This window comes from Marmota flaviventris, chromosome 11 (genome assembly GCF_047511675.1).
Source record: "Marmota flaviventris isolate mMarFla1 chromosome 11, mMarFla1.hap1, whole genome shotgun sequence".
Taxonomy (NCBI): Eukaryota; Metazoa; Chordata; class Mammalia; order Rodentia; family Sciuridae; genus Marmota; species Marmota flaviventris.
Genome location: NC_092508.1, coordinates 6,883,425 through 6,895,450, shown reverse-complemented (window position 1 = coordinate 6,895,450; position 12,026 = coordinate 6,883,425). Strand labels below are relative to the sequence as shown.

General features: G+C 55.2%; 1 protein-coding gene across 2 annotated transcripts in view; it reads left to right on the top strand.

Moving 5' to 3' along the window:
- The first annotated feature begins 431 nt into the window (after window positions 1-431).
- Efhd1 (EF-hand domain family member D1) overlaps window positions 432-12,026 on the top strand; it is a 38,824-nt gene continuing 27,229 nt past the window's right edge. Inside the window, exon 1 of one of the 2 annotated variants that reach the window (XM_027941955.2) lies at window positions 432-847. In XM_027941955.2, the coding sequence (XP_027797756.2) occupies window positions 513-847 (335 nt within the window). In that variant the 5' untranslated portion in view covers window positions 432-512. Of the gene's footprint in view, window positions 848-1,855; window positions 1,890-12,026 lie in introns of those variants that run through there. The other variant, XM_071619340.1, reaches the window with a different exon arrangement.

Below are 12,026 nucleotides of genomic sequence, written 5' to 3'. Positions count from 1 at the left end.
GGACCTCGGGACAGGTGGGGGCACGCGGTGTCACCAGGGGTGCTCGCCTCCCCTCCCCCCAGTCTGTCCCAAGCCGCGAGCTCCTCAGTCCGGGACACTTCATGGGGGCTAGAAACGAACGGTCGGGAAAATTTTGACCGCTATCGTTTCCCCGAGAGACCACGGGGTCCCCGGGCTCCCCAGGAGCAGACGCTGGCGGCAAGGTCGGAGTCGATACCGGGGTTCACGCCCGAAGCGGGCGGGCGGTCAGCCTCCCAGCCCCAGCCGGGGAGAGGAGAGACGCGGTCGGCGGGACGCGAAGACGCCCAGGGCCTCCTGCCAGGTCCCCGAGCACCGGCGCCTCCTTAAGTCTGCGGCTCCGCCCTGCCGGCCCCGCCCGCCCGCGGTTCCTCCCAACCGCCGAGCCCCTGCCGTCTCGGCGGAGTGTCGCGGAGCCACGAGCCTGCGAGGAGCGCGCCGCCCGCCCGGTCCCCGCGCCTGGACAAGCGTCCCCACGTCCCGGATCCGCCAGCATGGCCAGCGAGGAGCTGGCGCGCAAGCTGCAGCGCCGGCTGCGGCTCCAGGAAGATGAGGAAGGCGGCCAGGGCGACCCCCAGCCTGCGCCCCTCGCCGTCCCAGCCCCGAGGCTGGAGCCCGAGCCCGAGCCTGAGCCCGAGCCCGAGCCCGAGCCGCCCGCCAGAGCGCCCACAGCCAGCGCTGGCGCGGAGCTGAGCGCCCAGCTGAGCCGGCGGCTGGACATCAACGAGGGCGCGGCGCGGCCCCGCCGCTGCAGGGTCTTCAACCCCTACACCGAGTTCCCGGAGTTCAGCCGGCGCCTCATCAAGGACCTGGAGAGCAAGTTCAAACTGTGAGCGCCCGCGCCGTGCGCCCCGTGCACTGCGCCCCCGGGGCTGGGCCCAGGACCCGGGAGGAGGGCGGGGGTCCGGGAGGAGAGGCAGCCGGGACAGGAAGGAGGTGCAGGGGCCCAGGGGTGCCCTTAGCGTTTGAGCCAGCGGAGCCGGGTCCTGCGCGCCGGTCTCTCCCTGCGCGGTGGAGGGACCTTCCCGCCGGGAGTCTGAGAGCGGGAGCCCTTTGCACCAGGACCGAACCCAGAAGTTGCCCTGGGGCCACCAAGCAGGTGTTCCTGGCTCCGGGGCGGGTTCCGCCCCCTCCGCGCGCAGGTCCCGAGATCGCACTGAGCCCCACTTCTAGGAAAGGAGCCGCGCCGGGGCGCCTCACCTGCCAGCTCGATCTTCATCCCCAAGGGGGAATTAGCCCCTGTCGTCCTTCTGTCTTTTAAAACAAAAGGGGAAAGTGAATGCTTGGCTGCCGCGGGGTCCCAGGTACGCCGCGAGCGGCGCGGGAGCCTCCTGGGGGCGTCGCCAGGTGGCTCCCCGCTTCCTGCCTGTGGGGCCCGAGGTGTGGGTCAGAACCGGCCTTGGCCGCTGGCTGCATTTGCGCCTTGCTACGTAGTGAGCGGGGGATCGCCCACCTGGGGCACCTGGAGCCCGCGCACCCGGCGAAAGAGGCGGCACGAAGGGACTTGTCGCCTGGGACCTCCCTGTCCTCACTCTTCTCATCTGGAGAGTGGGAGCAGTAATAGTCCCTTGCCTTTTAAGGCCATAAAGTATTTTGCACACCGTAAGCTCCTACCGAGCTATTAATATTATTTCCAGAATTGGGCCGAGACCGGAAAAATTACTGGGGGAGCGCAGGCCGCCGGCCAGGTCCTGCCGGGGCGTCTTTAAAGGCGCTTGGAATGTGTTTGTCCTCTGAGAGGAGGTTCTATTTAAAGGCGCTGTGGCGGGCGTTGTGGGGCAGGGAGCCTGAACTGCCCCTGTTCTGAAGGCTACCGAAGCGGCACCTGGGAGCCTCCGAAGGCTGAGCCTCCCTGACACCTAGATTTCTCTGTAAGCTGTCTGTGAGGCTGGTCGGTCCGCCCCCCCGGGTTTATTTGTGGTCATTGCTTTTCACGGGAAGACTGCTCTGGCCTGGGTGCTCCAAGTCCCAGTGCTGCTTCTCAGGCTTGACAGATTCAGGGAGGGCGTCTGGGGCGGACCTTCATTTTCAGATTGCTGTGTGATCATCTGAGTTTCTACCCTCTCTCCTTCATTTCTTTCACTCTTCCTGCAAAACCGTCTTAGGAAGGGTAAGTTTGTTAGCTGCCTAAGAGTAATGCAGGGGAGACCACCCGGTGGGAGGGCCCTGGGAGACCAAGCAAGGTGGCCTCTGTGAGGAAACAGGTACTGGACCAGCGTTCTGTGTCAAGCTAAGAGGAAGACAGTATGTGATCTGGGGTCCCGACAGAGTATAGAGGAACCTGTGCATAGTATTTCTTCTGAGCTATGACATTGGTTGGGTCTTCTGTCACTTGCAACAAATATTGGCATAAACAAAAGGGGAATTATTTGGCTCCTGAAACTAAAAAGCCAGCATCAGCTTCAAGTACGGCTGGATCTAGGAGCTCAAAGGATGCCATCCATGCTTTGTTTCTCTTTCTTTTTCTTTTCCTTCCTTTATTTTGGTGCAGTGGGGGGGTTGAACCCAGGATCTCTCAAATGCTAAGCACACACTCTACCACTGAGCTACCCACACCCAGCCCTTGTTTCTATTTTTTAAAGCCACTCCCTCTCTGTGCTATCCTTATTCTAAAGTAGCTCATCCCTGGTGGTGGCAGTGTGGCCACAGCAGCTCCAGTAAGTCCACTGGGAAAGAGCATCCACGGCAGAGGCCTTGGTGTGTCACTTATTTGCAAGGAAGGTAGCTTTACTGTTGTCTCCCTTCCTCCCTCTCCCTCTCTCTCCCTCTCTCTCCCTCTCTCTCTCCCTCTCTCCCTCTCTCCCCCTCTCCCCCTATCCCCCTCTCTCCCTCTCTCCCTCTCCCTCTCTCCCCCTCTCCCTCTCTCCCCCTCTCCCCCCTCCCCCTCTCCCTCTCTCCCCCTCTCCCTCTCTCCCCCTCTCTCCCTCTCTCCCTCTCTCCCTCTCTCTCTCTCTCCCTCTCTCCCCCTCTCCCCCTCTCCCCCTCTCTCCCTCTCTCCCCCTCTCCCCCTCTCTCCCTCTCTCCCCCTCTTTTTCTAGCACTGTACTGGAGATTGAATCCAGGGTCACTCTACCCTGAGCTACGTCCCTAACCCTTTTTAAATTTAAATTTTTTTTTGGCACTGGGGATTGAAACCAAGGGTGCTATGCCACTGAGCTACATCCCCAGCCCTGTTTATTTTTTGAGAAGATCTCATTAAGTTGCTGAGGGCTCGATAAGTTGCTGAGGCTGGCCTTGAATTTGTGATCCTCCTGCCTCAGCCTCCTGAGTTGCTGGGATTAGTTATGCACCACTGTTCTTGACTGCTATTGTTTCTTGTTGGCTCCTAACCAACTGCTGTAGTCAGGGAATTCATTGCTCTTGTTGGCCAGGCCACCTTGTGCCCCCCCCACCCTTGAAGTGGGGGCATGTGTCCACAGCTGGAGTTCTTCCAGACCCTGCCCACCTGTTCTCCCCTCCCTGCCTTACCTTCAAGCGCCACAGCTCTGCCACAGCTCTAAGTAATCCCAGACTCCCCTATTCATCCGTGAACCCCAGGATCCCCCCAGGTGGCTCGTTGTCTTTCTCTCAGGGGGCTCCTGCCTGATGTGTGTACCTGAGCAACCACTGAGTCTCCTCCCTCTCCTCCTGCCACCCCATCGGGTCTCCGCATTCTGGATGAGTTTGCTGCCTGGACATTTCCGGTGCATCTGGTTGTAGCCCTCATTCCCCTCATAGAGGCCATGTGGCCGTGACCACAGTTGATGGACAAGTCCTGGTCTTCTGAAGTGCCTGCAGTGCCTGTGGTGGCTAGGTCATGCCAGTCCCCTGTGTGCCCCCCCCCCCCCCAGCCCACGCCAGGGCAAGCTCCAGGCTCCGCCCCCCCTCACATACCAGGGAAAGCTGCTATGGAGCTTGATACTGGGTAGCTTGCAGGCCGGGCCGGATCACCTGTCCTGTAGCTGGCCCTCTGTTGCTAATGACTTCTGTGGTCCCAGCTTTGCCTGTGGCCCAGCCAGGATACTTACTGAGCCCCGGGGTTTCCTCTTCCTCTGCCTACTGTCTTTTAAAAGAGCTTTTAAAGAAAAAATTAGAAACAGTGTGCAGGCTTGGTGGCTCCCTTTTCCCAGGTTTCCCCGATATGGATGTGCCACAGCCCCCCCAAGGCTCTCTGGCACCGACCACACTGATATATCTGCAGCTGCCTTGACCACTGGCTGCTGGCCAGGCAAGGAAACCCCTGCCCAGGCCTCTGGGTCCCTCTGCAGCCTGCACTTCCCCTGAGGCCAGTGGCACTCATGCCAAGGCCTTCCCTGCTCAGGCTGTGTGGCGGTGTCCAACCAGCCAGCTGGTCCCTACGGTGCCTCTGCCCGAGACCTGAGCATGTTCTCTCCTTCATTTCCCTTTGGTTTCTGTGCAAAAAAAAAAAAAAAAAGTTAAAGAACACACAACACAGCCGCCGGGTGTGGTGGTGCTCACCTGTAATCCCAGCCATTTGGGAGATTGAGGCAAGAGGATCATGAGTTTAAAGCCAGCCTCAGCAAAAGCGAGGCCTTAAGCAACTCAGTGAGACCCTGTCTCTAAATAAAACACTAAATAAGGCTGGGGATGTGGCTCAGTGGTCAGGTGCTCCTGAGTTCAACCCTGGTACCAAAAAAGAAAGGAAGGAAGGAAGGAAGGAAGGAAAGAAAACATACAACATACCAACTTGTCACACTGTGAGTTTCTTTCTGAATTTTACTCATGGCAAATCAGTCCCAGGTGACTGTGAGGACCAGGGTTTGGGGGCCAGGCTTCCCAGGTTCACACTCTGGTCCCACCCCTTGCTCCCTGGAGCACGAGGTTAAAAGCTTTCTTGCTTCAGATACCCCTTCTGTTAAGTGGGAATAGAATAGGACCACCTCTCCTTGGGGATTCAGTGAATTAACTTGCATGAAGCAGTTGGCTCAGTGCTTGGCTTACGTCGGAGGCCCAGTCAGTTTTAGTCACTGATTTTCAGAACGTCACATAGCTATAATTGTGTGTGTGTGTGTGTGTGTGTGTGTGTGGTACTGGGGATGGGACCCAGGGGTGTGCTGCCACTGAGCTACATCCCTGGCCCTTTTGTAGGTTTTTGTTTTGTGAGGAGGATCTCGCTAATTGCTGAGGCTGGCCTTGCACACTCTGATCCTTCTGATCTTGATCCTTCTGCCTCGGCCTCCTGAGTTACTGGGCTGGTGTGCGTCCAGAGCTGTAATTTGGGGAAGTTTTGTGTTGTCCTTTTTTTAATAACTTACTTTGCCAGTCTCATTTTTCCTTTGAAGGTGATTGAACTTCTGCTTGAGCTGGGGAGTGGTGGCCTGGTCACTCGGGGGGTTACCTGTTCCTTTCAGAGTCCTTAGAAGGGACCACTAGTTCCAGTGCTAAGTCAGCACGTGTGTTTCCTGGTGCTTTTGAACAGAGTGCCGCATGCCGGGAGCTTAACACAGCAGAGGCCGTTCTCTTGGTTCTGGCAGCTAACAGTCTTCAACCAAGGCCTGGGTGGGTCCTGCGCACTCCGGAGGCTCTGGTCCTTCCTTGCCTCCCTCCTCGCCTCTGGGGGCTGCTGGCAGTGCTTGGCATGCCCTGGTTTACAGAGGCAGCACTTCAGTCTCTGCCCCTGTTGTCACCTGGTGCTTTCTCCCTATCTTCGTCTCTGTCTTCACTTAGCCTTTCTTATAAGGACACCAGTTGCTGGAGTCAGGGCCCATCCTGGTCCAGCGTAACTTCATCTTGATCACACTTACATCTGCAAAGATTCTGTTTCCAGAGATGGTCACATTGTGAAGTTGTGGGTAGACATGAATTCTGGGGGGACGCTCTTCAACCCAGCACAGCAAATGAGCAGAGCTGCCCAGTCCTGGTGGCAATGTCTCTGGAGATGGGAAGACCCTCCCAGGAGGACCTTGATTTAGGAAGTTCAGAATCTCAGACTTCTCCAAAGCCAGCATGAGCCTCCCTGCCCCCCCTCCCCCACCCCATGGAGAACCAGCCTTCCCAACCCTGATTCAGATGGACTTGCTGCCCAGCTACAAGACAAACCCAGTGGAACTGAGTCCCAGCCCTGCAGGGCGCACACTTAGTTTCAGCAAGAATTTCACTTTTCAGCAGTTTCTAGATTCACATTCTGATGTTGCCTAGTACGTGGGGCCCTTGGAGTGTGTAACCTGATGAGACCACTACACAAAGCACACCCGTTCTTTTTGTTGGAAAGGGGGGCTGGATTGTCATGCACACATGGCAGAACATGCTTTGGTCTTTTAAATTGGATTTTCTTAATTTAACGAATGTGGCTTGCAGATTTCTTACATTTTCTAGGCTTCCAAAACAAAAATGGCTGGGGTTGTGGCTCAGTGGCAGAGCGCTTGCCTAGCACGTGTGAGGCACTGGGTTCAATCCTTAGCATCACACAAAAATAAAGAAATTTATGAAAAAACAAAATAGATCCTTCCCAGCCTGGGGGCTTGTTGGGATCTTAGCGTGGCTGTGGCTTATCTTTGTGTCCCTAGGACCTGACACAAATGAGCCTGCTCCTAAACAGTATGTTGTAGAAGAAAGAACCTTCTAATGAGTGTGGGAAGCCGGGGGCATCATCAGCCTGGCCAGAGAAGGTTTCCTCTCCATTTCCAAGTGTGTCACTGGATACCGGGGCTGGGAGAAGAAAATAGTGGCCTGATTTTAAAAGAAACTGACCCTGCAGAGCGTGTTGAAGGCTGAAATTCGAGCTGAGCTGGCCGGGCAGTCAAGGTTAGACAGGAAACTTTAATTACCCTGGACTGATCCAGAGGCCCTTTTCATGGGGAGGTAATGAGGACAGTCACTTAAAGGCAGGACCCAAACGTAGCACCTTGGAGTGCAGCTCTGGTGTTTCTGCAGCACGCAGCAAGCTTGTCTATTCCCCAAAGACAGGGTGGGGAGAAGAGCGTTCTGCCTGGGAAGGTTGTCTTTTTATTAAAAATCCGAGATGGTGATGTCATGGACACCCTGCCAACGCCACTGTCCCATAGCACTGGAGGCCAGAGGGTGGGTTCTTCATTCCTCACCCCCGCCCCGTTTCTTCTTATCCTCTTTGGTCTTGTCTAAGAGGGAGGAAGGAAGAAAGGGGCATAGACCGCTGGGGCATTTTTGGTTCCAGGAATTGAACCCTGGGCCTCGCACATGCTAAGCACGGGCTCTACTCCTGGGCTACACCCCACGCCTCCAAAAGCGGTGGACGTTGGAAAACTGGGGATTTGCCCTCCAGGGAGCTTTTCCAGGGAGGCGGAGGGAGGCGCCCGCATGTTGAGACCCTGATCTTCTGAGGGAATTGGCTTTAAAGATGGGAAGGTGGGGGCTGGGGGGTAGAGCTCGTGCCGAGGATCGTGCAGCCTGGGCCCCGAATATCCCAGCACCGAAGGGAAAAAAAAGAAAAGTGGAGGGTAAATGCTTTTCTTCTCCTTGGAGATAGGCAAGGACTTTGACTCTTCCTGATGGTAGCCTCCGTCGCCAGTGATTCACCTTGGATTTGAACTTCTCTCTCTGTACATTTGATTATTTCGAATTGAGGGAGTCAAGGTTAGACAGGAAACTTTAATTTCCCTGGACTGATCCAGAGGTCCTTTTGGATCCAGAGCTGGTCTGAATTTCTGAGGGTGCAGCCCCAGGTTGGTCCTCTGTTTAGGGACGTGGTCCCTGGCAGGAGGACCCTGCCTTGGTTTAAGCACTAGGTGCTTTCATCTTCCGGCACCTGTGAATAATGAGCTACAGGCAGAGGCGCCCTGGGCTGCTGGCCTTCTCCTCCTTAGGAGTTTCCCTTGCCCCCCACCTTACTCCCCACCTTGCTCTCAGTCAAGGCTCCTCAATATCACATTTTATGAGAATTTAAGTGACAAGACTTTAAGGTGGAGTGATTGAAAGCAGTTAGTTAAGTTTTTGTTTGGGTTTTTTTTTGCAGTGCTGGGGACCAAATAGAGCCCCATGCAGGCTAGACAAGTGCTCTGCCATTGAGCTGCACCCTAGCCCAGTGGGCTGGAGCTAGCCTGACTGTAGACCCTGTGAAGATTCTGGATGTGGGCTGGACACAGGCAGTATGACCTCAGGCAGCAGCATTCAAGGCCAAGGGTCGTGGTCATTCTGAACAGAGCGAGGGAACAGTGGCTACCAGCACTGAGAGTGGATTCAGGCCCCGAGAAGAGGCGGAAGCAAAGACCTTGGGGATGAACCTTCTGAGACAAGATGGGGGCTGAGACCTGACCCATGGTGGCAGCTGGCTTGGCCTTAGGTGGCAGCAGGTGGCAGTGAGGACTCAGGGAAAGGAAGCTATAGCTGTAGGGAAGAGTGAGCTCTCCTAGGCCTAGAGTTGTTGAGAAATGGGGAGAACTATCTTTCAAGGCTGTGAGCCTTTTTTGTTTGTTTATTTGTTTGTTACCTGGGATTGAGCCCAGGGGCACTTGACTCCTGAGCCACGTCCCCAGCCCTTTTACTTATTTATTTATTTATTTGTGACAGGGCCTTGCTCAGTTGGGGAGGCCAACCTTGAACTTTCCATCCTCCCTCAGCCTCCTGGGTTGCTGGGATTACAGCTGTGTGCCACCACACTAGGCCCCTTTCTCTTGAGTGTCACTGGAGGGGACTGGCCTGGCTCCTGGCATGAGGTTTGCAGTTCGAGGAGTTGAAGGCACACGGGAGGCTGGGGGCGGGGCTCAGAGGCCTTCAAGTTTCCTTGTAGGCCATGAGTGAGTCAACCTGTTCTGTCAAGGCCAGATAGGAGGTCTTCTTGGGTTCATGGGTCCTGGGAGTCCTGTGGTCACTCTTGACTCTGCCATTGCAATGTGAGAGCAGCCGCTTGGACAGTGTGAAATGACTCGGTGTGGTGGGTTACAGCCATGCAGCCTGTGGGCTGTGGTTGGCTGGCCGCGTCTAGGCAGTGATTCCAGAATCTTCTGAATGCTGAATCTCATGGATCTGCGGGAGGCTTCACTCTTCCCCTGCCTCACCTCTTGGCCCTTATCCCCACCCATGGCTGGGATTTCACTCACTGGGACAGGCCTTAGGTCCCAAAGGGAAACAGCCCCTCAGTTGGGTGTGCAAGATGGTGAGGTCGTAATCCTGGGACCCCAGAGCTGCCTCTGGGAGATTAGCACCAGAGCAGGAATGAGAATTGTGTCTGCCTCTCCTGTCCACCAAGGAAGCCGGGCAGGTGATGCCCCTGGCTGGGCTCCTGGTGTGGCTTTTGCATCCTCTGTGGGTCACCTTCCCCGAGAAATAGCCCAAGGTGTGCTTGAGTTTAAAAACTCCAGAGGAGAAGGAAAAATGAAAGCTAATTTGGAGGCATGTGGAACTTGGCCTTGGGCACTTGCCTCCTTGAGCCCCATGATAAGAGCTGCAGTTCCTGAACTCAAGTCTTCAAACCCTCAGACATCTTGTATGGCACTCTCCACACACATCTGCTGAGACGTGGCCCCTTGACCCAGGAAAAGGTCCACTGGTTTGGAGGGTAATAGGAGATAAGAATCTTGCAGTTTAAATAAAAGTTAATTATTTTTCATCATTAAAGAATAATGAGTATAATGTTCCCTGTTTAAAATTTCCTATAAAGTAATACAGGTATTTAGAACTTAAGAGAGTGGAAGCTGATACCAACTGGCATGGTCCATGTTCTTATGTTTTGGTGTTTTATTTGTTTGCAGTGCTGGGGATTGAACCCAGGACCTTGCACATGCGAGGCAAGTACTTTACCACTGAGCCACATCCCTGGCCCCTTTTATTTTTTCTTTTGAGACAGGATCTTACTAAGTTGTCGGAGCTGGTCTTCTTCAACTTGTTATCCTCCTGCCTCAGCCTCTCAGGTTGCTGGGTCTGGTGCATGTTCTTAAAGAATGTTGAGACTGTGATGTTCTGCCAGGTATTAACTGGGAGACCTTGGGCTTGAAGGATGGAAAACCCTGCCCTAAACTCACTCATCAATGAACAAATGTATCATCCCACCAGGTACAAGAGCACATGCCTGGAATCCCAGTTATTCCAGAGGCTGAGGCAGGAGGATCACACGTTTGAGGCCCACCGGCATGAGCAACTGAGTGAGACCCTGTCTCAAAAATTTAAAATTATCAAAAAGGATTGCGGATGTAGCTCAGTGGTAGAGTGCCCCATACTGGAAAAAAAAAAAAAAAGTAATATATTGTCCCATGTAATAGGGAGTCCAAAGGACAAGGGTGGCCTTGGGTGCAATGGGTTGCTGCTGTCATCAAGGACTCCTCTGCATTCCACAGGCCTCTGTGTTGGTGTCATTCCTGGGCTACTGGCAAAATAGTGAGGTTCCCCATCTCGCACTGTCACCATAAGGAAGTCTGAGGAGGTGTCTCCAGAGGCGGAGGAGACCTCTACTTGGATCTCCCAGGCTCTTGACAGGTTGCAGGAAGAATTTAGGGATGTGTCAGGCGTTAGCAGAGAGAGGAGGAGCTTTTCCAGAAAGGGGAGCGTGAGGGCCAGCACTGGAGAGAGGGGCAGTCAGGCTGGGGGCTGGGTTGTCATTCGGCACAGAATTAGGTAGAAAATGTATGATCCCAGTGGGAAACACTGAGCATGGCGGCGCCTGCCCACTAGGGGTCTGGTCTGGCACGGATGCGAGCTTCTCTCAAAGTGTCTGGCAGTCAGGCGATCCATCCGGCGAGGGTCAGCTGCACCAGGTTAACAGTCTCTTTCCTTGGGTGCCTTTGTCAGGCTCACGTGTTGTGCCTGATGGAAAGTTCCATATTCCCAAGGGGACATTTTTTCCTTTAGAGACTCAGTTTTATCTCAATATTCTGAGTTTCTGTCTCAATACCTAGCAGAGGCAAAATCTAGAAACAGAAAAGACTTTGGGTTCTTTTAAACTTCAGGGGGAATCTTCCACAGATGTGTCCCCAAACCAGCCTCTGCCAGCACCCAGTCGCAGTCCAGTGACTGCCCAGGGAAGGTGACATCACTGGTTTTGCATGAGCTGGGGTTAGGCCTCCTTCCCTGTGGCCTACACTGGGGGTTCTGTTAGTGAGAAAGATAGGGGGGCGGGCGACAGAGTCCCTCTTGGGCCTTTGTACTGTGCCTGCCTCTCATGTCTGGCTGAGTTTGTGTACACAAGGGGCTTTTTGATGGCAGGTGGGGATTCCAGAGATGGGAGGAGCAGCCCATCACTGGGGGCTCCTGCAGGCCTTTCCTCTGGGACGCTCCTGTCATGGTAATGGACGTCCATCCCCTGTGCTGTTCTCTTGCCTGGGGCTGGGTGGGACCCCTGTCAGTTGTTCCCCAGGCCATCCTTCATTACACCCCCGACTTTAGCCTTGTGCTGCCTTCCACTCTGAATTGTGGGCGTTGTGGGCCACCCACCCTGCCTCTCTGGAGAGCCCAGCCGGTTCTCCGTGTCTGCTCCTGCCTCCTGCCTGTGAAGAGTGTGTGCTGACACCCCCGCTTTCTTTCTAGCACCCCCTAAACCTCCTGTGTTCCCTTCGTTATCATAGGCACCATGCCCTGACTTTCCTCCCCCTCAGAAGGTGCTCCAGGTGGAGAGAGGGGGAGTGCCTGCGGCCAGCCTGCCATTTGGGGCTTGGAGTCACCTTGTTCCTTTAGTGGTGGCCTGGAATTCTATTGTTAAGGGCCTTCTCTCAGCATGGAGGTCTTTGTAAAAGCCCAGGGTGCACGCGTGTGTGTGTGTGTGTGTGTGTGTGTGTGTGTGTGTGTCTGGTTTGTCTTTTGCTTTTGAGACTGAGGATGGGACCCAGGGCCTCCCGGGTGCTAGGCAGGTGCGCTCCCCTGAGCCAGGCCGGGGCCTTGTGTTACTCTCCTAACCTGGCGTCCTTTGTTGCTGACTTAAGGTTGGTCTTGGAGATGAGACCTGGTTGCCGGTGACAGCAGCAGCTGCCTCAAGGCCCGTTCCTGGTTGTAGACCAGGGAGAGGCTGGGGCCGGCATGGCTGGGTGGAGTCTCAGGGGCTCCCTCCACTGTGCTGGGGTCCGACTCCAAAGTAGTGACCCTCACCGCTGGCCTCCCCACCCTCG